General features: G+C 42.6%; 1 protein-coding gene across 1 annotated transcript; it reads left to right on the forward strand.

Annotated features, from left to right (window-relative positions):
- Positions 1-20,909: 20,909 nt before the first annotated feature.
- Positions 20,910-22,459, forward strand: NUU61_003448 (uncharacterized protein; the record flags this gene model as incomplete). Its single annotated transcript, XM_056654030.1, has 5 exons — positions 20,910-20,937; positions 21,561-21,592; positions 21,708-21,855; positions 21,919-22,076; positions 22,283-22,459. The coding sequence occupies 5 exons, from the start codon at positions 20,910-20,912 to the stop codon at positions 22,457-22,459; spliced, it is 543 nt and encodes a 180-aa protein (XP_056512057.1).
- Positions 22,460-26,072: the final 3,613 nt, after the last annotated feature.

The raw sequence follows: 26,072 nt of genomic DNA on the forward strand, positions 1-26,072 counted from the left end.
ATAATAAATTCTATTATATATATATATATATCTCTCCTAATTTACCTATCTAATATATATTACAATATTAAAATATATAAAAACACTTTTGAAAAAATTACAAAATATATTTTTCCCTCGGCTCTCCACGATATATATATATAGCTGGGAGTATAGATCTACGCCCAAAATCGAAAACTATATTTGGTAATTTCGCTATTTTTTCTGATATATAAAGATTCTACGATATCTCTCGATCAAAAATATATAGTAGAAGTTGATATTCTCTTACTAATCGAATTAGTGATACACCGAAGGAAATAGATCACCCCTAGACTCGAAAGCCCCCGGTATAGCTCTTGTAGTAGAGCTTCGAGTATACTACCCCTAGATTACTACTAAATAGGAGATCCTCGCTGATTTTAACCCCTGGAATATCCTACGCTTAGGGTCCCCTCCGGGTATAACCCTTCGTAGAAAATATTCTACAAAAATAGATAGAATAGATAGAATATATCGATACTTTAATATATGAGAATATCGACGATTTTACTATATATTTAGTATATATAGGCCTTAGGCATCAATAATATATAGTAATCATATACCTTATATCACTAATCTACCGACTTTACCCCTTAGCAAACATCTACTACGCCCGGACTACCTTCCCCCCCGGTATCGCTACCGGTATAGCTCTAGGCCTCCTACCCTAACTTAACCCCGGTAATCTATTATATTACCCCTAGAGTACCTTATTCCCGGTATATCCCTTAGGTATAGCTCCCGGTATAGATCTTACCGAAAATAGAAAGCCCTATATCTTTGGATCTATATTACCCCTATAGCTTATAGCTATATCAAAATAATACTCTTGACGTAGAGAATCTAAATATAATATAAAAATCTTTCTCAATTTTTAATATTTTGATTTTATAAAGTATCGAGGCCGACGAATTATCAAAATCCTCCTTCTATTCTAGAGAATCTAAGTAAAATACTAGAAAAATATTCTAGAAAAATAGATCTACTATTAGAAATCGATCGAAAGTTAAGTAGATTAGAATATCTCTAATTTTACTCTAGATTTAGTATATATAGGCCGTAGGCATCCTAAATATATAGTGATCATATACCTTCGATCACTAATCTATCAACTTTACCCCCTAACAAAGAAAGGCGACGCCTAGTATATCTCGCTCCCGGTATAGCTACCGGTATACCGCCCCTGAAATCAACGCCGGTAATCTATCACACTACCCTATTTAACCCCCCGGAACGCCTCGCTCCCGGTATACGCTCCCGGTATAGCCCCGGGTATATCATGATATCAAGGAAGAAGGGTTCATATCTCTACCAATATAGACCCTCAAGACCTTATCCCTATATCAAAATAATCCTCTCGGTCTAGAGAATCAATATCTTCTATCAAAACCTATTTATATTAATCTATTATATTATTAATCTACTATATTACTAATCTACTATATTAAAAATATCAATCAAAATATCAATCAAAATATCAATCAAAACTAAAAAAAAGGTAGAAAACGGATCTATACTAGACCCGACTCTCTGCCGGTAGACCCTCGCTGGTAATAGAATAAACCTTCCGATGAAACTCCCAAAACACCCAAACCCCTAGGGTTACCTCGGTATCAATAATCCCCCACTTCCATTTTAAGAGGTGATTGGCCATTCGGGCAGGCCTCGCATCGTCGGGGACCCCTAGATCCTGCCATACCTCACTAACCTCGCTAGCGAATAGGCTTTGCTCCTCCCAGATAAGGCGAAAAAAGGCAACTAATAAGCCCTGGGCTAGGCAACGATTATTGACCTTATTCGGCTGACATACCTTGGTAGGGAGAAAACAGGTGAAACAACAACTATCATCCCTAAAAACAAGCCATTTTCTGATAAAATTGGTTCGTTCTTGGTAAGTCGTATATTCGCTGCATCGGATAGTCGAGTGGGTGCGCCAGTCGGAATCGGAATCGGGGCAATTTGGACGAAATCCAAAGGCGAATGCTATATAAAAATAGAATATATTAGTATATATTTATAATATATATATTTATAATATATATATATATATATATATCAAGATAGAGAATAGATCTATCTAGTATACATATATACTATATATACTATATATATAGAATAGAATATCGACTTACCTCGTTGCTGAATGAAATGAATCAGGCAAATACCCTGATCAAGCCAAAAACCAATCATATCGAGGAGCTCTTGGTAGTTCGATTGGGTAATTCGCTGATATTGCCTAGCCGTTCGACTCTGCTCAGTCATCTCCTTTTCCCTTTTGATGCAAAGATCACATGCTAAATCAGGTGATTCGCAGGCATTCATCACACGATTGTTGAAGTGCTTATGCAGAACCCGTCGTCGACAAAGACCCTCCCGAATATATTCATGAATACCCCCTAATTCGCTAGTAGGGTTAGAATTGGTAGGGAGGGTCCCCCTATCATCGAGTAGGATATAGGAATACCCTATAGATTGAGGGCTGCGTGCCAACCGGCCAGTCCCCTGCATGAAATCGGATATCGACCAGCTCCCACCAAAGTGGATCACGAGGCCAATATTGGCGAAGTCGAACCCTGCCCCGATAGCAGAGGTCGCCACTAAGATAGGCCTTCGCTGGCTAGTGAAGTCCCCTAGGTGGCGTTCCTTGATAGGGTCTGGTAGGTCTGCATGATAGATACTAACCCGGTCCGAATAGCATTCACCGAAGCTCTCAACATCTCGCTTACTAAGGCAGTAGATGATTGCCTGCTTCCCTATATCGATATTAGTATATATATATATATATATATATATCAGAATATATCAAAAATATCATAAATATAAATATCAGATATATCAGAAATATCAGAAATATAGTAGACTTACCAATTCTCTCATCGGTCTTGCGGGTATAGAATCTCTCGATAAATTCAAAGCAGCGAGCCCTAAAATAGGACCGGGGATCTGCGAGATCTCTCTGTCTTTTTGGTCGGGGGGCCTTTTTGACCTTATAGATAATATCAGACCGATTAATCTCTGCGCGAACTATATAGTAGCGAGAGACTAATAGATTCGTCTGAATACCACTAAGGGTCTCGGGGGTCATCGTGGCAGTAGCGAGCACTAGGGGGATCTCCAGTGAGGCTAGCTGCGTCAACTGGTAGCAGGTATGACGATAATCGCGAGCGAGATGAATAATATGCGCCTCGTCAACGATAACCCTATCGATTCTAGACCTTATCTGGCGAATAAGGTCTAAAAAGAAGGGTTTGGCAGCATTCTCTAGTGAGATCAAGGTAAGGTTGGGGGTAGACCTTATTATCTCACTAGGGTCTAGGTCCTCCCAAATAGTGAAGGGTAGCCCAAGAACCCTCGCTTTCTCTATTAGGTCTGCCTTGAGAGCCACTAGGGGAACTACTAGGATAGTAGTTCTGCTAATAGCAAGCGAGGCAGCCAGTAGAAAAAGGGTAGATTTGCCTCCCCCGGTTGGGAGTATAAGTAGTAGGGTAGGGTCCCTCCTCACTAGTAGGCGAAACAGAGCATCTCGCTGCTCAGGCTGCTTGAATTCCACTGCTGAATTACCTAGAATATTAGGATTAGGATATTAGCAAATATACCAATATAGATCGAAATAGCATGATATATATCGAATACTATAGTAGATATATATATATATATATATATATATATATATTATGATATATATCGAGTAGGGAGCGAGGACGTACCTAAGAACTCCCGAAGTAGTGCCAACAGAAGATCCCCCTGCTGATGCTGGGTAGGGGCTGCCAAACCATACTGTTTTAGTAGGTGGGCAGCGTCGAAATCCTCACTAGAATAGGCCTGGGTGCCTAAGCTAGTCGGGGTCGGGGTCCCCGTATGCAGTGCTAAATAGTCGTTGAATTGACCGGTTGATAGCTGCTGCGTAGGCGGACTAGGTCCCCGGAGTCTTGCTCGTAGGACTGGTTGCCCAGGTAGCATACCAGAGTCTCTCTCTATTTGCATGAATTAGTATCAAAAATATCAAAAAGATCAAAAATATCAAAAATATCAAAAATATCATGAATATCATGAATATCAACCTACCTCTCGCATACCCTTCTCTCGCCCCCCTTCTCGCCTACCCCCCTCGCTGATAGGTAGGGGGATAGTAGGGTAGATATCCCCAAACTGGGTAAAATCGACCCCTAAACCGATGAATGCATGCCAACGCTGGCTGAAGGCGATATAGCGAGATTGAACGGTGCTAGTGAGGTTTGCCAGCTGCTGCGAGTGTCTGCCATATACCAATAAGCCGGTTCGCTGCGAATGATGCATCTGGCTGGCCCCAAGGCCTTCGTTTGACCCTAGATTATCATCATCACTAGGATCATCCAATATCTCTTCATTCAGAGTATATCGGATGAAACCCTGCGCGATCTGGCGCCAGTTGGCAAGGCCAATCGATTGCTCGAGATATCGGTTCGTCTGCATCTTCATCCGCGCTGCCAACTGGCTTGACGAAACTAGCGAATGGCGAAGCCAAAATACTAATTCGGGGCGAAATTTTGATATATCAGGGTGGATCTGATTAATCAAATATCGACGAAAGGGTAGAACTACTACTAGGTAAAATAGTAGGAGGTAAGATAGGCAGTTAGGTAAGGCGCGAACCGCATTCTGTTCGATATTAGTATAGGAGAAGGTCTTCCCATATTTTAATCGAATCAGAAACTGGCAACTGCCAGGGTCCAAGAAAAGGGTGCGAGTGCTAGTGGCAGAATTCATGAATTGCAGCTGGCTGATCTCAGTGCCCCTCGCTGGGGCCCCACTAGCCATATGAATAAGGACCAGTAGGTCAGTGAGAAAGGCCTCTACCTTGGTGAGGTAGTTGCTTGCTCTCGCATGATTCAGCTGGTAGGCTTGCCGGGGGTTGCTAGAATCGATATATATTAGTATGATATATCAGAAAATATCAAAATATATCAAAATATATCAAAATATATCAAAATATATCAGAATATATCAAAATATATAAGAAAATATTAAAATATATAAGAAAATATCAAAAAAGATATCAAAATATATCATACCTTGGTTGGGCGAGTAGCCACTCGCTTTGATGATGCTCTAGCATATGCTTGATGAGGAACCCGTCAAATCGATGCGAAGGGTCGATTCGGGTCAAAAAACTGAATCCTTTCGAGATCTCCGTGAAATCTTCGGTTTTCGAATATCTCTGAATATCGATCTGGCGAGAGAGATGATGAAAAATATCGAATCCAAAGCAGAGATCCTGAGCAAGCCGATTGGTCAAATTAATGATAAATCGACGAAAAAAGACCTGTAGGTCAGTTTGACCAAGGCGAATCCCCCAAATCCCTATATCATTATTAGGGTATTGGGTGATTTCATGCCCTCGGTTGCTCGTATTGCTAGCAACTGCCCTAGCATAGACCCTGAGGGCGAGTATATCGCCTAGGGGGCTTCCGATTGGTTCCAGAACCACTTCTTCATCCAGGTCCCCAATCTCTCTGAGATTGGTTCGAGGGGGTCTATATGATATAATTAGTAAAGGTAAGGTGAGAGCAAGGTAAGAGCAAAGTGAGAGCAAGATAAAAGTAAACAAAATAGTAAACAAAGAGGCAAGCAAAATAGGTAGTAGGTAAAATAGTAGGCAAAGCAGTAGGCAGATATATCAGATATATCAAATATATCAAATATATCAGATATATCGGATATATCAGGTATATCAGATATATCAAATATATATCAGGTATATCAAAAATATAGAATATCAACATACCTCATCAAGACCCCGCTGATATTCGATATGCAGCAGGGTAAATTGATACCCCTTGATGATAGCTGCATAGAGCTGGGTGATCTGGTTCAACTCTTTGAAGACCCCCCGGCGATAGTCGAATGCGAGGCAGGCCAGAAAGGTATAGAGAGGGTTATTATACCCCTCCGAAGTCGATACGCAGGCGAGGTCCAAAAAGAGGCCGGCGAGTAAGCGAGCCCCGGTAAGGATATCGGTATAGGCATACCCCCGATTCTGGTAGGGGGCGAGGCCTTCCCGGTACTCTCTCTCGCGCTGCTCGGTAGGGGTATCTTCCTCATCACTAGGGGCCTCGTCCCCGAGGATCTCTTCATCATCGGGGTCCTCGGGGTTGATCACCCTTGGGTCCCACTCGGGGGGGTGATTGCCCTGGCGAGGCGCCTGCGTAGGGGCCTCTTGCTTGGCGAGGCGGGTAAGAAAACCGGCGATTTCGTCGAGCCTCTCGGTATGATTGCTCCCGAGGGTATAGAGACCCTTCACCGAAGCAGGCGTCTCCCGGGGGGCCCCCTCCCGAAGATACGGGTAAGAGGTAAGCAGAAAGATCACCAAACCGCGAAAGACTCTCGTATATCGTTGGATGGTCGACCCCTGCTGCGGGGCCTTGGTAGGCCTGATCGTCCCCTCGGCGGTAAAGGAGTTGAGGGTGCATCGGGCTACCCGGGAGATCTGCGATAGGCGGCCCTGCCCCGAGAAGAACAGCCACTCGATGCAGATTGATAGGAAGCCCTGAATCTCGTGTTTAGGCAGCAGGGCTTCATCGAGGCGAAGGTCGAAGAGCGAGGCAATAAAATCTATAATAATATTAGTATCAAATAGCAAATATATCAGAATATATCAGAATATATCAGAATATATCAAAATATATCAATATATATCAATATATATCAATATATCAAAAATATTATATATATATATATATATATCAAAAATAAAAAATATCGATCTTAATCAGAAGTTCGCTTACCAGGGTCGCGCTTAGCGAGTAGCTCCCGATAGTGCGAGTGCCTATCGAAGCTATTCGCCTCGCTACGCATGCCGAAAGAGGCAATCTGCGTGGGCCTCTCATCCCCCCGAAGCTCGCGCTCGAAGGCGGCGGCGATGTCGTCGATCTGGGGGCGCGCGAGGCGAGGCGGCGGGGGGTGAATAGGCCGCTGCGTACCGGGGGTAGGGGCGGGGGCCGGGGTAGACTGGGTCTCGAATAGGTATGCATTCTTCTGTAAGGCCTGGTAGTAGCAGCGAGTAAGGACCCCCCTACGCCCCGAAGCGAAGATTCGGTGCTTGCGGGTAAGATGATCTCTCGCCTGGCTTTGGTTAGAGAGAATAGCAGGGCAGCTATCGATTTGGCAGCGAACCCCCGATTGGGGGGGCGATAGACCTGCGAGAGGGGGGACTGGCTGCCTAGCCTGAATCCCCTGATAGACCCCCGTAAGCGAGATAAGAGGTAGCTGGCGAAGCGAGGCCTGATAGGCCTTCCGCTCAGGGGTGGCCGCCTTGAGATGATAGCGAAGGTGCCTATCTGCCTGGGTAGGCCCAATCGCATGCTGGCACTGCGCGCAGATCAAAACCTGGTATTCATCAAAAAAGACGAAAAAGGGGGGCAACTGGGGGGTTGACATATTGGCAAAATAGGCAAAATAGGCAAAATAGGCAAAATAGGCAAAATAGGCAAAATAGTTAAAATAGTTAAAATAGTCAAAAAAAAAGGGTTCCAGATTCGATTGGTGGGGTGGAATAGCGAGAGAATAGTAAGGATACAGAATCTGATATTTCTTGGGGCTGGGTATATCACGTGACCCGGGAACCCCGCAGAACCTTGATTCTACCCCCTATATCTTATCCGATATTAATCAATCGGATCCTTCGTAGCAGAGAAAAATATTGAAAATATTAAAAAATAATAATATAATAATAAAAATAAAAAATATAGGAATAAAAAGGTGATTTCTAATATTTTTTTTGCTATATTACAATAGGGGAGAACGAGAGAACGAGAGGATTCTAAATATATAGTGGGATCATATATTTGTATGCTATTCTAGCGACTTTTGCCCCGAGAGAAAATTACCTACCCCTAGACTATATCGCTTCCGGGGTCGTTCCGGGGATCGCTTCCGGTATACTACCTCCGAATTAGTCCCTAGAGCGAGGATTATAGCGCTATTCGGACCCCCGGACCGCCTCGCTCCCGGTATACTACCCGGTAGACTCCTACTATAGATATATATATATGTATATCCCCTATTTTCGCCTCTACCTATCCTACCCTGACGCCTCATATAGCCTATCCCTATATCGAAATACTCGCCGCGGCCGGTGGAATCGGGATCTACCAGAAAATCTACTGTATCGGAATTCTTATCACTACTATACTATACTATATATATATATATATATATATTATCATATATTATTAATCGAATTCATTCTCGAGTTTTTCGATGATGTTGGGCCTATTCTATATTAATATCCTATATATATACTAAAAAGGGATTGGATTTAAAATATTTATAATAGGCCTCGTGACTAGCATAGTATCGCCGTTATGTGACCCTACCACCCGAATCGACCGCGCCGGCCCGCCAACCCCCCCCCCCCCCCCTCCCCTACCAATAGATATATATATACTACTATATATCCTATATAGAGAGAATTCCTATACTGCCTATCGAATTCTAAGGTTATAGGGGGCAATTATCGACCCGATTCTCAACACCAGCCAGCGTAGTATAGCAGGATAGAGTAGTGCTAGAGTGGTAATCCCCCCTAGACTTATATCTTATATATTATCTTATTATCCTATTATCCTATTATCCTATTATCCTATTATCCTATTATCCTATTTCTATTTCTTCTACTATTACTATTACTATTACTACTACTACTACTACTACTACTACTACTACTACTATTATTATTATTATTATCTATTATTCCTCTTTACTATTACTATTATTTGTGTGTTATTTATGTGTTATAATAGATCTCTCTCTCTCTCTCTCTCTCTCTCTCTCTCTTTGTTTCTTTCTTTTTATTATTAATATATATATATATATAATATTATATATTATAGGTAGGTAGGCGAACTTAATAGATAATAGATAATAGTAGATGGTAGTAGTAGGGTAGTGATGGTATAGGGGGGGGGGGGTAGTAGATATATATAGCTATATATATAGAGCGAGACCGAGAGATATATATTTGGCTGGGGTGCAGTGTCGATACCTGGCGTTTTGCCGCTAGGGTGGCGAGATAGATTACCTGTGGTATCGCTGATCTAGGAGCGTCGGTATATCTTTCATAGATTACCCCTTTGCTAATATCTAATATCGGTATTAGGTCGGTCCGCGTAATTTACCCCATCAAAACTTCGTCTCCGATTTAGACTATCGATTTCGATCGCCTTCCCCTGTCTCGATTTCTCTGATATTGGAATAGATTACTCTCTTGAATTCCCCCTATAAGATATCAAAATTTCACCCCGCTGCGACCGCAGTAATATCGAAAGGTAGCCACCTCCGTCTTCACTGTGGCGGACGTGCCGACCCCGAATCCCCCCGGGGTCCACCCGGCCCCCCACCCCCCACCCGGACCCCCGATCCCGCCAGTCGGAGGCCCCAGATCCCGGACGTGGAGCCACGTCCGCGCCGGGGAATCCCCTGTAGCCCTAAACCCTAAACCCTAAACACCTACCCCTAACCACTACTACTACTATCAAACACCTACCCCCAACCACTACTACTACTATCCACTACTACTATCAAACACCTACCCCCAACCACTACTACTACTATTAAACACCTACTCCCTTACTCCCAACCACTACTACTCCCTAACCACTACTACTATCAAACACCTACTCCCTAACCACTACTATCAAACACCTACTCCCTAACCACTACTATCAAACACCTACCCCCAACCACTACTACTACTATCCACTACTACTATCAAACACCTACCCCCAACCACTACTACTACTATCCACTACTACTATCAAACACCTACTCCCTAACCACTACTACTATCAAACACCTACTCCCTAACCACTACTATCAAACACCTACCCCCAACCACTACTACTACTATCAAACACCTACTCCCCTACTCCCAACCACTACTACTCCCTAACCACTACTACCCCTCTTACTATCTATCCTTACCTTTATTACCTTACTACCCCTTTTATTCCTTCCTCTCTCTTCTATTTACCCTTTTATTCCCTTCCTTACTACTAACTACTAATTATTATTCCTAATTCCTATTCTTCTCCCTATTTCTACTAACCCTTCCTATTTCTACTATTTCTAACCCTAAAAACTATTACTATTATTCCTTCTATTACTACTACCCCTATTATTACTATTCCTAACCCTATCCCCTATCACTATTATTCCTTCTATTACTACTACTCCTATTATTACTATTCCTAACCCTATCCCCTATTACTATAATTCCCCCTAAACACTATTCCTATTATTCCCTAACTACTACTATTACTACTCCTAACCCCTCTCTCTACCCTTATTACTATTAAATCCCTATTTCCTAACTATTACTACTACTACTACTCTTTAACCCCTATCTATCTCTTCTATATCCTCCTTTACTATCTATATCTTTTCTATTCTTATTTCTATTTCTATATATATCTCTCTCTCTATATCCTCTACTTATTTAATTATAAAATCTCCTTTTTTACTTAATATATATCCCTCTCTCTATCCTATAATATATTCTCTTTTTTTATTATCCTCTTTTTTTCTACTTTCTATTATCATTACCTCTTAAACCCCTAATCACTATTAAATCTATACTCCCTAACCACTATATCTCCCTAACCACTATATCTCCCTAACCACTATATCTCCCTAACCACTATATCTCCCTAACCACTATATCTCCCTAACCACTATATCTCCCTAACCACTATACCCCTTAATATCTATTTTCTATTAATTTATTTTACTACTAAAAAATTATCCTATTATCCCCTATTTCTAATCATAAAAAATAAACTTAATATAATTTCCCTTTTTTCTTTTCTTTCTTATTTTATTATTATCTACTATATTATTAACTTACTACTTTTTTACCCTATTCTATAGCGGTTCGCTACGCTTACTATTAATATAATAAATTCTATTATATATATATATATATCTCTCCTAATTTACCTATCTAATATATATTACAATATTAAAATATATAAAAACACTTTTGAAAAAATTACAAAATATATTTTTCCCTCGGCTCTCCACGATATATATATATAGCTGGGAGTATAGATCTACGCCCAAAATCGAAAACTATATTTGGTAATTTCGTTATTTTTTCTGATATATAAAGATTCTACGATATCTCTCGATCAAAAATATATAGTAGAAGTTGATATTCTCTTACTAATCGAATTAGTGATACACCGAAGGAAATAGATCACCCCTAGACTCGAAAGCCCCCGGTATAGCTCTTGTAGTAGAGCTTCGAGTATACTACCCCTAGATTACTACTAAATAGGAGATCCTCGCTGATTTTAACCCCTGGAATATCCTACGCTTAGGGTCCCCTCCGGGTATAACCCTTCGTAGAAAATATTCTAGAAAAATAGATAGAATAGATAGAATATATCGATACTTTAATATATGAGAATATCGACGATTTTACTATATATTTAGTATATATAGGCCTTAGGCATTAATAATATATAGTAATCATATACCTTATATCACTAATCTACCGACTTTACCCCTTAGCAAACATCTACTACGCCCGGACTACCTTCCCCCCGGTATCGCTACCGGTATAGCTCTAGGCCTCCTACCCTAACTTAACCCCGGTAATCTATTATATTACCCCTAGAGTACCTTATTCCCGGTATATCCCTTAGGTATAGCTCCCGGTATAGATCTTACCGAAAATAGAAAGCCCTATATCTTTGGATCTATACTACCCCTATAGCTTATAGCTATATCAAAATAATACTCTTGACGTAGAGAATCTAAATATAATATAAAAATCTTTCTCGATTTTTAATATTTTGATTTTATAAAGTATCGAGGCCGACGAATTATTAAAATCCTCCTTCTATTCTAGAGAATCTAAGTAAAATACTAGAAAAATATTCTAGAAAAATAGATCTACTATTAGAAATCGATCGAAAGTTAAGTAGATTAGAATATCTCTAATTTTACTCTAGATTTAGTATATATAGGCCGTAGGCATCCTAAATATATAGTGATCATATACCTTCTATCACTAATTAATCAACTTTACCCCCTAATAAAGAAAAGCAACGCGTAGTATATCTCGCTCCCGGTATAGCCTTAGATATATTATAATATTAAGGAAGAAGGATTTATATCTCTATTAATATAGACCCTCTAGACGTTATCCCTATATCAAAATAATCCTCTCGGTCTAGAGAATCGATATCATCTATTAAAATCTATCTTATTAATCTACTATACTTAGAAAGTAATGATAGTAAATATTTACTTCGATTATTTACTTCTGATATTCTTCTATAAATACTAGCCATCTCTGATTTCTCTTCTCTTCTTCTTTCTTCTTTCTCTCTTATCTCTTGATCTTTATTATTTTGTTCTTTATATCCAAATTTCCTTACTTAATTTTTACTCTTTGTTATTTGTCCTTATCCTATCTATATCTATACCCTGGCTCTCTGCCTTTTTTTTACTCTAGCTTTCCGAGCCCTCTTTTTCTCTTAAATCATCTTCTTCCCCTATCTTCTACTATAGCCTCGGCTGAGGAGACTGCTACCCTGTTTAGTGAAGTGCTACCCTATCTAGCGTGTTTCCTTCGTTTGAAGAAGCACCCTACTATTAAATACGTACGACCTGTTAGATCTAAGCCTAATACACTATGCTACCGGTATAACCGAGCAAAGACCTAATATCTACCGGTAAGCTCTTATCTACTTATAGAGGGCTTGGGATTAAACTAAGGCTTTCTATAGATCCTCTTATCCCGCCAAATCCATACAAGAGAAATTCTCTTACTCCTAGCTAACCAACGCGCCAAAGAAATGACCTTTTTTAATAACCCCCTAGACCCGCGGGCTTTCCCGACTATATATCACCCGGCTATATATTATGTTTTCCTCGGAGACAGCCAGCCTCCTATAAATAAAGCTACGGTTAATAAGCCTTAGCCCACCCCTATTAACTCCCCAACGCGAGCTATATCGAATATTGTGGACCCTAACCCTAATCAAGCCGATAAGGTCACCGAAGAGCCAGCCGCGGTAAACGGTGCCCCGCCTCCTTAGGACCCCTCCCCTCCGATCCTACCTATTAATACCGACGAAGCCTTTACCTTGGACGCCTTTCTTGAACGGATGGAGTAGCTAGGAGACTTCATATTTTACGTGCTGCTGGTCCAGACCTTGGTACTTCTCTGGCAGTCACTTATCTAGATACCCTACGTGTTAGATGAGATTAGAGTAGATATCACACCTTTTATAGAATAAATTAATCTACATAGCGAATACAGTGCTATAGGCTATACTAGAACCGGGGTTCTAAGATTTTTGCTTATAGAATTGATCGATATCGCGAATATTGCTATAGGCTATACTAGAACCGGGGTTCTGATATTTAGGCGTAGAGATTAAAACCAGGGTTCTAAGGTAGTTGCTTATAAAATATACGTATAATATAACCTGATTTTTGAGGCTTAATATAGGTGTCTTAAAACCCCGGTTATAATAGACGTGTAGATTTCTTTAACTGAGGTATTAGGTAGTACAGTAACTAAGGCACTAAGGCACTAAGGCTAAAATAGATACCCCTAAACTCTCTCGCTCACGTAATCCCTACTATAGTACACAATAGCGACCTAATCATCTAGGGGGCTACTCTACTTCTTTTTTAATATAGAGCACCGTGTGATTATCTACCGCCCTTATAGCTTCGCTATCCTTAACCGGATAAAAGAGCGGTATTTGAATAAAACTTATAGGATCAGAGACCTAGTAGAGTGCCGATAATAGATCTCGGTAATTCCCTCCGACGTAAGTCCCCTCGAAGACCACGCCGACTTTAGGGCGCCACGCGACGGTACCGCGCCGGTGCTATGCCTCCCTACGTATAATATACTCGAATATAGCCACTGTGGGCTCCGGGGCACTAATTATAAGCGTATCCAAAATCACTACCGGGCGGAGCATACCAGAGCCGGGCTACGGCTACTGATTAATTACCTACAAGGGCAACGCTGGCTCGCCTATATAAAGTTCTGTTAGTAGTAGGTAGTATCTAAAACAGACGCTATATACGCGCCACGTGGTGAATAGGGGTTATTAGAATAAGGGGGGCCTACGACGTTATATATAGACTTAACCTCGCCCGTCCAAGGCCTAGAGTCCCCGCCGGATACTAGGGATTTATCGATAGATACTAGCCTATAGCTAGAGGAGTCATTAGACTTAACCTCGTCTAGTCAAAGCCCGTATTCCCCGCCGGATATTAGGGATTTATCGATAGATACTAGCCTATAGCTAGAGGAGTCATTAGAGCGGGAGGTCGATAGTACGCTCGGTTTATATACTAGAGTAGACAGTGATACCTTAGGTATAGTAGTATTGGACGTCTCTTTGAGACTCCGTGGCTCTCTTATAGGAAAGACGTTTATAGCTAATTAATAGATCTTGGCAGTACTAGACGTGTCTACGCCTACTATCTAATTCCTATCGAGTGACGAACCGCTACCTAACCTCCTCGATCCCTAGCCGATATCTATCCCCTTAAGTCCGAGCCCGAGTCCGAGTCCTAGTCAGCTACAATAGGGCCCCGCCCCGAGGCTCCCGGGATAGATAACTAAGACCCTAGAGGATAAATAGAGGATCTAAGGTATACGGAATAATCAGGAAGAGTATAATCGAGGACTCGCCGAGGCTTCCCGCGCGTTAGGGATCTTTAGTCTATAGGACTACTATATAAGGGATAATAGCTCGCCGTGGCTCCAATTGACCAACTAGCTTAGGTTCTTTGATGGTCGCTCTCTTAAAGCTATAGCGGCTCTAGTAAAGGATACAGGCACGCCCTAGCTTCTGCCCCCGATCCAACAGCAATAGGGGGGTAGTGCCGGGTCTAATAAGGGATAGACGGATAAGCAGCGGGTTAACAATCTCGCCTTAGGGTAGATTATAGAATCCTTTAACCGGGTGATATAGCGGGCCCTCTAAACCCTCGATATAACCCACGCGCCTATCCGCGCCTTTATATGATATGGCCGTGGCGGCGTTGCTTCCACTAGGAAATATCTGCGTCGGTTATAGAGGTCAACCGAGGCGAGATATATCCGGCACTAGCGTCGGCTGCTGTGTTATATCTTTTGGGCCGCTCTAATCCCGCCAAAAGACCACTAAAGGGTCCTAGGGGTCTATTTCAACGAGAAGTAGTAGTATATAATCCAGCGGATCTAGAGCGTCCTAACCTATGCTTTACGCCCGTTTTACCTACCTCTGCCACTAAACTATCTAACGCTCTAAATTAAGGCGACTCGTTTATAGAAAATCTAGAGTCCACTAAATAAAAGATCTTCGGCCGGTAAATTAACTCTAGGCCCTATAAAACGCCCTAGGACTTAGTCGTTATATATTGTGGTAATTCTATCCTCGCCGGCGAAGCGAGCCTATACCGATTAGCAAGGCTCTATAGGTCTATAGAGCGTAGTAAGTACCTCGTAGGATCTAGCGGTGGCTGATTTGGGCTCTAAGAGTCAGCCTTTAGATCTTACTAAGATAGAGTCTGAGCTATAGGAGAGGCCTAAAGAGGTATCTAATAATAATAATAATAATAATAAGTGGCTCTAGGCTATTCGGGATCGGGATATACAAGATCCTCCGTAGCTATCCTTACCGAAATTTTTGGAGTAGCTTAATAAGATAGTATTCTTATTTAGTATTAGCTATCTTATAATAGAGGGGATCCTTTCTACTAGCGATATCTTCTAAAGCTATCTAGTGTCTTTCTGCGCGGTAATAGATATCTAACGTGATAAGATGGCTTTTTACGAACCCTAGAACTATACCACCTAGATCTCAGGGCTTCTATAGATATATTAGGTGTTATTATTAGAGTACGTAGTCCCGGCTCGGCCATATCACTATATTTCTAATATTCTCCTACGGACCTATTTCGAGTATTAGATAGAACGCGCGCGACGGGCCTATATAATATATATATCCTAGATATTATGTTATCCGGTTACCGAGCTACTCTGTCTACTAATAACTAAGATAAAGATTAGCCGGTATAAGCAACGACCGCTGATGGTATAATAGAGCGAGGATAAGCAAACGTTGTATTTCCTTAAAAACCCAGTCCCAATCTCTCTTATAGCGGTCCGTTCCTAGATCTACTCGGTAGTGAGATCGACTATTAATATCCTCTACTTAGATCTTATATTTAGCTAGCAGCCCTCTCCCCTTAATATCGGATATTTGTGGGATAAGGTCGATAAGACTAAGGCTAGCTTCTCTCTCTTTAGTATTAAGCGTAATTAGCTACGGTAGTTATATACTAAGCTACTACCACTATATAAGATACCTTATTCCTAGGTCCACCCTCTACGGTATAAGGTTAATTAGGACCTAGCTTAGATCTAATAATATCTATGGTGTGTGCGGTTTTTCCTCTAGCGCCTAATAGTTGCGGTCTAGGTTATATAGGGTTAGACCGCTCGCCGGACCGAGCTAATAAGTATTAAATAGAGGAATAACGCTACTAGCATCCGGAACCTCTTTATTTATAAAGGCTTATTGCTCCTTATTACCGAGTACCATAAGAGTATCTCGCGGATGTACCGCGGCCCTATTACCGCTAGATTCCTTCCCCCGACCGTCTCCTAGGTTATCCTTCACTATCTCTAATACATCCGCCCCCTAATTGATATCCTCTAGCAATAGATATATAGCGACGACCGCACTGCCCTAGATATAGACAGCCAGATCTCCCCTGACTACCTCTTCAGCCTCCCGGGGATGAATAACCGATAAGCCGCCGACTAATTCATAGCCACCCTATAGGATACTAGTGATAGGTTCTTTAGGGGGAAAGGGGGGTTCCGGTTTATAGTATCTATCTACCGCTATACCTCGATTGCGATCACTAAGACCTATCTCTAAGAGCAACCTCCTCTAGAGGACCTAACCATATTTAAGGAGCTATTTAGTAGGATCTTTACGGCCTAGGCAGGATACTACTCTAATATACACTACTAGATATATAATATACCGACCGGAGACCCGATCGGTATCGAACTGCGTTATCTTACTATATTCCGCCGGGCCTCCTATCTCTAACAGGACTTTGTCGGCGTCGCCACGCTTAAAGTCTACCGAGCCTAAGGGGGGCTAGCTTAGGAGGCGTCTAGCCCCTAACCTTTTCGGTCGCGGCCTCTCCCGATCGTACTATACTAACCGCCAACCTTCTACTAAGGTATCTCCTACTACCACTAGATCCTAGTCGCTGGGGGGCTCCTCTTCTTCCCTAGATAGGGTATAGTAGTCTGTCCTTATTATAACTACGCGGTTAGGCGAAAGGCTCTGAGAATACATACTAAAAGCTACCTGCCACATAGCTTCCTATCCTTGGCCGAGGGTTAGGACCTCGCTAAGATAGAGTAGGATATGCTAGGGCTCCTAGATACCACCGCAGCCATCCGCCGAGCGGGCCTAATCGAGCCTTTCCTATTATTATCTATCTAGCAGAAATAGATATACTCATATTTATAGTACGCTTTCTTTAGTAACGAGCGCCGGCGGATCTCTTAGTACTAGAACCTTAATCACCGTAGCCTAGTAATCCCTAGCTATAAGCGATTTACACGGGTTAGGTATTAGAGCCTATCCTATAGTTATATCTTCTAGGTCTCCTCTATAAAGGCTGCCTCTATAGCTTAGCCTAGACTTAGCTATTTCGTAGGTATCTCCGTTCTAGTATTATACAGAAATCTATATATAAGGTAATAATACCCTACGCCCCTAAGCGAGTCTCGTGATTAGTACTCGATACGTGGCTATTCCTAGCTATAACGCTCGCTGCTAACTATTAACGCAGTACCCTAGTATTTTGTTATATATTCTAGAACCGGGGTTCTAGTGTTTTTAGGGATTAAATAGCGATTAATTTATATATATTCGTTAAGCCCGGTATTTTACTAATATAAGGATAGGGATCGATCGCTAAATTAACACCTGCTTACTTTGTGGGTAACGGGTAAAGCCCTAGATACAGTTCTGTGTATACTCCACACCCCCTATATAGTAAAGGCCCCTACGTATAAGCCGCACACTCCTTAGAACCGGGGTTTTAGTATAAGGCTTAGAACCGGGGTTTTAATATATGTGTGTATGGCTATATATAGTTATAGCTATATTAGAACCGGGGGTTTAAGGCTACTTTAGAACCCCGGTTCTAATATAGCTGCGTACCACCCCTATAGACTCGGTGATTTTTGGTAGGGTTCCCTAAGCGATATATCGGAGTAGGGATAATATACTAGATTCGGCCTAGATAGTGGAGCCCTACTAAGTAAATTACGTTATACCTAATAGGGGGGTTAAACCTCTATTACTAGGTAAGTAAACTAGGTATACTATTAGGATTGATTCTCTATAGAATAGAGGTATAATATATAGGAAGGAAGCCATTGGGATATCACTCCAATATTTTACGTGGGTTATCTTCGCCCCCTAGGTGTTAATTAACGAGGAATGTGCGTTAAATAAAAGGTAAGATAGAGGTCGATTATTAAGTATATAGACCGAGATATATATTTAAGCAGGTGTGTGATATATATATACCGAGAGTGTTAGCCTGACAGTGCTAGGGTGCGGTGGTAAGGCGTAACTTAGTATGTTCGGGCGTAAGGAGGTAAGGCCCTGGATCTAACGCGGCGGTATTTGGGGTATAGGACAAAGAACCTAGGGTTAGAAGGGTCGGCTTTAATACGTGTGGCGGCCAAGACGGGAGATACTAATACCGGATATAGGCACCGGGCCAGGATCCGATATAGCCCTATTATTGGCTCCGGGTAGATTTGGACCTACTACCTTCTTTGTCTATATACGTCTGTCCTAACCTCCGCGAAATAAATAAAGATGGAATTTTGTATATATTTTCCTACTAATACCCCCGGTATTCCCTACTAGGATCTATACGTTAGCGTGTATATAGATAAAGAAATATACCGAGATTTACTAAGTATATGGCTTTTTTTGTGTAGTGGCCAGGATAATTCTAACTAGATAAGATATAAAAGGGTACTAAAATTCTAGTACTATAGAACGCTCGGTATAGAGATCCTATAGGGGCTCTCTTTATTTATATTGGTAGAGATTAAAATCTGATTAGTATACTAGATGATTCGTACTGTCTCTTATTTAATAGTTAGGGTCTTTTAGCGCGTTTAAGCCTATTCTGCTCGATCCAATAATTTTGATTTATACGTTGGCTCTCTTTGATTCTAAACCCTTATAGTTTTAGTTAATAAGATCGATATTCTTTTATTTAATCTGGGCTTTGTTTAGTTTCCTGATTCTAGCGCTAGATCGTGATTCTACCTAATCTAGGCGTTCTTTGATTTCCTGATCCTGGTATAAATAAGATCGTGCGTCTACCTAATCTAGGTACTTATTAATTCCCTGATCCTCGCGCTCTACTGGATCACTGAGCCGTTGCCTGATCTTGATCCTATTATGTCTAATGATATATGAATACCGCCGGCGGCGTCTATAAATTTTCTCTCGCGGTTTCAAACCTTCTTCCTCTTTTATCTCTCCTCTCTTCTCTTGTTTTACTCTCGTCGTTTTCTCTCTCTCTCTCTCTCCCTCTCTCCCCTTTTTTCTTCTTCTCTCTCTATCTCCTCTCTGGTTTCCTTTTCCTTTTGATACCTTGGGTTTCTAAAGGAGCCCGCCGACGACTACAACTGCGGGTTTAATATACCCGCCAAGTAAGTAAGACCGGCTGATATCGATTATCCCTTACTACCCCTATCGCTAACCATTAAAGTCAAAACTAGATCTTTCGTTACCCCTTTCCCTCTATCAATACCTTACCTTACTTTCCTATTAACGCTACCTATATTATTATCAAAAACCGACTCTGATATACCAACTTTTCTCTCTCTGAGTAGATATAGATCCTCCCTGATGCCTATACTAGACTACCCTCTATAGCGGACTATATAATATCTCCCTCGATATTAGAACCGGGGTTTTAAGGCGGACCTTAAAACCCCGGTTCTAGATAGCTATTATTTAAGGCCCTATATCCTATACTCTGTATCCGCTAACTCCGACTCTAGTACCCCGACTCGGCGCCGCTATACTACTAAAGAAAGGGAAGGGGAAGGGTAAGACGGCCGTATCGCCTAAAGATAAGAAACCTACTATACCTAAGAGGAAGGGGAAGGCTAAGGCCACTACCACCCTACGTAAGACTAAGACGGCCATAGGTAAAAAGGATAGTGATCTTAAGGCGTTCTGCCCCGGGGTCAGCTACACTAAAGGATTCGTGAGGCTTATAGATAACTCCGCCCCGAAGATCGCGGGCTGCCTAGGTCTGCCGGAAGGGAAGGATATCTTCGAGATATAGACGACTCGGGATATAGCAAAACGTGAGATCCTAGTGAAATACGTGAATAACCGCTTTACTAGCTTCGGATATACCTAGTAGACTAACGACGAGAAAGCAAATAATAATATAGTGAAAATAAAGGTTATAGCGATAGCCTAACTACCGGAGTGGTCGAACACGATAACCTCGGACCCCCCCTATGTTTTAATAAGGCTATAGATAACTTCGCTCTCGATAACCTTTTTAGCCTAAATATAGTATAGTACGGGTGTCGGTTGATCTAGGAGGCCCCCGAGCTCTTTCCGCGGTCCGACTTCTTATAGATACTATAGAAGATCGACCCCTACGATATCCTACACGTATAGAAGCTTCTTAATTTCTTCTAGCGTTCAACCAATAAATACTAAATAGCCTAGGAGCGGGACGAGTTTATAGATAATAAGACGCTAAAGTCCTAGAGTCATCCGGCGCAAGAACCAGAGTTAATGCCTAACAGCGCTGCCTCGGGCCAGGGTTAGGGCTCCTAGATAGGTAGGGGAAACCTACTTAGGCCAAATCCACTCTCCGGGTAAGGGCTAAAGGATCTCGCCTTTAATCGCTTTAGGATAGGTGACGTTAGCCCTAACCCTAATAACCGGGATATCGACGCTATCTAGTCAACGCCTACAGAGCCTACTAAATAGGAATAGGGTCTTATCGTTAAGGCTCTAATAAAGGCCTCGAATAGGAATAAACGTGGTCGATAGGCGAAGCCACCTATAACGGCCGACGACCACAAAATCCTCTACCCCTAGTTTATCTATCGGAAGTAGCTAAGGGGCAATATTCTCTAGGAGCCTACCGACTTTAATATCGGAGACGCTAATCCGACTAGCGGTAGCCTTAGAGACATCAATAACGCGGTCGCGATCGGGGCCGATATCGTAAACGCCTATAAGGCTATAACGAATAAGGACCTTAGCCCCGGGCTGGACCGCGAGTCTGCCTAAGACGACTACTATAGTTGGATTTAGCGCTAGTAGCGGCTCAAGAATAGCGCTACTACCGCGACTAAGCTACTATCCGAAACGTGTACGGACCTAGGCTTAGAGTAAGACGTTAACAGAATCTCCTTACTTAAGCCTAAGACTACCTAGGCGGGGGTCGGGCCGACCAAGCTAAAGGTGTGGTAGGCGATAACGGCCGCTTAGCTACTCGCTTAAGAGAAGAGTGATATCAGCGGTAGGATCCTCGGGGATGTTTACGGCCTCGGGAAGACCCTAATAGCCCTAACGGTAATATAGTATACAGCCGAGAAGGCTAACGCTAGCCCGACCCCGGGTCGTAAGTATAAGCCGACCCTAATCTTGTATCTAAGCTTATTAATCGAGACGTGGCTCGAGCAGATCGAGCGGTACTTCGGTAACGCCTTCGATATCTATATCTTCTACGGTAACAAGGCTAACTTCTAGTAGGGCAATCCGCGTCAAAAGCGCGTGCTTAATAACGCTCTAGCCTTTAAGGCCTTTATCGGCGGCCTTATCCTAAGGGACCCGAAGACGGCCGCGACTGTAGTGCTATCGTCCTATAATACCTGGACGGCGCGGATCCTGGAGGTGGAGATAAGAGAGGAGGGGAGTGATAACGAAGAGAATGGTGACGAGAATGACGAGGTAAGCTATATGCTGATTCTATACCTACCTTAGAACTAGGGTTCTAGTGGTGTCTATCGCTACTGCTAGAACCCCGGTTTTAGTAGTGTCTATCGCTACTGCTAGAACCCCAGTTCTAGTCTGTATACGAGATCGATCTGTCTGTATTGTTTGCTCTGGCTATTCTATACTCTTTACTGCTATAGTGGCTAATTATAAGGATCTAGGAGGTTGACCCAACTAATAACGAGGATAACGGCGTCGACCACCCTGAATCTCCGGGGGCTCAATCCCCGATCTTGGGGGGTAGTAATAGTACGGAGGGGGAGGAGGATCCTTACTTAGGGCCGTTCGGCGGCGGCGACTCGGCCAACGATCTTGTTAACCTAGAGAGACTAAAGTAGTAGATAGACTAGGGAATAGACCTCGATCCCGAGGAGCTACTAAAGGACGGGGCGACCCTTAAGACGGAGGCGGCGCTCGACTAGCTATATAATCTCTAAGAGGAGGAGAAGGCTAAGGAGCGTGGCCGGAAGATAAAATAGGAACGGAGGATTTTCAAATCTATCCTCCCTAATATTATATAGGCTCGAGTTATCTACGACGAGGCCTATCGGGTGAAGACTATTCGCTCGATGCTTTACTAGGCCGTCGCCCTCCTAAAATACGACGCGATTTGGTTTCTTACGGCCATATCTATATAGAACCGGACCCTAGATCTATATAGCTATCTAGCCCTCCTCTACGACCCTAAAATATATAGCAAGACTAACGCCGATAGGGATAGGGTAATTACCCTCCCGTTTCCTAATAGCGGTCAAGCCGACGAGACCGCGGACCCCTTAGATATTTACGCTAAGTAGTCGGAGCTACGTACCGCTCTGCCCGACCCGAGGCTATATACCCTATTAGACCCGGCGCGCCTTGTTAAGCTAGCTAAGGGTAGCTACCTAACCGTAGTTACTAGCTTTAAGGCCTTACCTATCTTGTTCCAGCTCTGCCTCCTTTAACGGGATATAGGGGATTTACTTACGTTGGAGAATAGGGTCACGATCTAAATTAGCGAGGAGATTCCGCGGATATAGATTATAACTATCGAGCTACGCTATAGCCCGGGCGATTAGGCCGAGCACGACCGGACCTATCACTAGTTAATACACGCGATAAAGAAAGGCGGGGGCGTGGATAGCGAGGCCTAGCTATAGGAGGCGCCCGGCTAGATCAACTAGAAGGTATATTAGTTCCTTTCTTTTATCGGGATATACCCTAAGCTAGATCTCTTCCGGCGACGGACCCTAGAGATCCCGGCGGCGACCTTCGCTAAAATTATCTATAAGAATATATCGGCGGCGGACTAGGGGTTTAGTCTCTTCTACGCCTACTCTATCTTAGACCCAAGCTATCTTATACTAAATAACTAGGTTAGGATAGCCTATTACGTGGCTAAGTAATACCCCTATCTCTATTACCTCTACGATCTTTTTAATCGGGAGGGGCTCTTTAAACTAGTAGGGCAGAGGCTGTGTTTCTTTATCTTTTACTATTAGCTGATAACGGCGTGGCTGGTAGAGATATTCCTATTCGTACTAAGTATCGACTACACAACTATTAAGGCGAATATAAGCCTAATAGACTATATAGCGGCCTTATCGAAATTTACGTCTAAGACCGATACCTACACGGCCCTTGTGACTACTTATAATATAGGAGTAATAGGCCTTAACTTCCACGCGTATTGTTCCCGGGTCGTGCTGTTTAAGCTATCGCTTAATTTTAATAGTCTCTTCTAGGCGATTAGACAGGTGTACTATCTAGGTTAGACAGAGCAGCAGAGGGCGTGGATCCTATTCTAGGACTATATAATCTATCGTTATATTAAGTTTAATAATACTTAAAAGATCCTATCTTAGCTAACAGCCTAACGCCACGACGCTATCGTAACGCGTTTAGCCGAGCTTAAGCTCACGCGAATAGAGGGTAAGAAGGTTCTGGCTACTAGGGACCGTCGAGATAGGGCCTTTAGGACTGATACGGTTAGGGAGGACGACGAAAAGGAAGAAGATCGTGGCTCGGATAGTGAGGCGAGTACGGAGGACGACCGGATGGATATCGACGAGGACGACGCCGCCGAAGAGGAAACCTAGTAGGCCGAGGATATTACCGCGCTCTCGGTGGAATTCCTACGGTCTATATTAGGGCTTAGACCTGGTTGTGCCGACTATAGGACGTTTAAGGATATTAAGGATATCGATATCCTTTTTAGCGATTCCTTTAAGAGGACCCTAAGCAAGTGTAGTGCGATAAATCGTGTGACTCGGTAGGAGGACGAGGAGGCGACGGCCGCCGCTACCGCTGCTGTAAAAGAGAAGAGGGAGAGAGCGGAGCGCGGCAATAATAGCGGCGATAACGATGACGACGATGACGACGATAATAGCGGTACTAACGGGGCTGGGGGGAAACGATGACGTGGTGGTGACTCCTCCTCTGGTAATAGTAGATAGAAGAAAAAACGTGGCAAGTATATATATGGCTGATTGGATCCTTGCTTATTGATGACCCTACTAATCGATCACCTATCCTAGAACCGGGGTTTTAAGGTCTGTCTTAGAACCCCGGTTCTAGGATAGGTGTCGGTAGGTGTTAAGGGGGCGGCTCTGTCTCTATCTTTACCCCTTAATATAGGCTAGATTGCTAATTCGGATAGTCTCTAGGTATAACCTTGGAGACTGGAGTTCCGCCCGTCGTGCTGGTAGGAAGACCGGCAGCCTGTATAGATCATCCGGTGGCTAAGGTACGCCCCTCTTTTCCTTACTAGGCGACTTTCCTAGAGTCGACGGGTTGACCTAACTATAGGATAAAGATAGTGATACTATCTCCACGGCCTCGGAGGGTGAGCTCACCGATTACTCGGCCTTTTTCGATAGGGATAATCTGGAGACGGATAGAGTATCGGCCTCTGGTATATCTTAAGCGAGAGACTAATCTAGGTTATCTATTAACTAAGTCTATTGTAGTAGGGGTTAGTGTCTGGCGAGGGGGGGTCTTATACTGAGATAGATAGAAGTGATATAGATAGTGACTTGTCGGTCGCTGAGCCTGCGTTAATACCTCCAACTTTTATAACTAGGCGTTAGATTAGGGTGCTTCGGTAGTAAAACCGGTGAGCGGTGTTGATAGGAGGGTGTGGGAAGAAAGAAAATAAAAAAAAAAAAAAAAAGGGGATAGAAGTGTGCTTGATAGGAAGGGCGTTCGGTTGGGGGGGGGGGTCGAGCGATTCTTGTGGGATTTGGTTTTTCGTGATCTTTTTCTTTTTCTTTTTCTTTTTTTTGTTGGTAATAGTAGTTTAGTGGTAATAGATGCGTTAAGGATCGAAGACGCACTATTATATATATAAGGAATCTAACACCGCTGTTACTAAGGCTGTGTATTTCTTACGTAGGATGATAGGGGTGTAAGATAATAGGGTGCCCGAAAATATTGGTAATAGGGTATATGGGTTTATATTTTGAAGGGCTTTAGGGTATCTTGACTAGGATTTTTGCCTAGGTGCCTTAGGACGGTATTAGCTGGATAGGCAATACCCGGTGCCGCTATATAAGGGTATTAGCTAGATAGGTAATACCCGGTGCCGCTATATAAGGGTATTAGCTGGATAGGCAATACCCGGTGCCGCTATATAGGGTATTAGCTAGATAGGTAATACCCGGTGCCACTTTATATAATGGTATTACCTAGAAAGGAAAGTTTATAAGGTATTAAGGTGTCTATATCTTATAGTGTGGTTTCCTAAGTAAGGACGGAATTATATTACTCCGGTTCGAGGGCGGTATTGTTGATTAGATATATGACTCTATTTTACTAAGAAGGTTTTATTATAGTAGATATTATATAGAGGATATAAAGGCCCGATATATTAGAACTAGGGTTTTAAGTACTTATATCTATATTATTAAAACCCTGGTTTTAAGGTAGGGGCTAAAGTGAGGCCGGTGATATTAATAATACTAGATACTAGTA

This window comes from Penicillium alfredii (assembly GCF_028826965.1).
Source record: "Penicillium alfredii strain IBT 34128 chromosome Unknown utg000005l_segment0_segment0, whole genome shotgun sequence".
NCBI lineage: Eukaryota > Fungi > Ascomycota > Eurotiomycetes > Eurotiales > Aspergillaceae > Penicillium > Penicillium alfredii.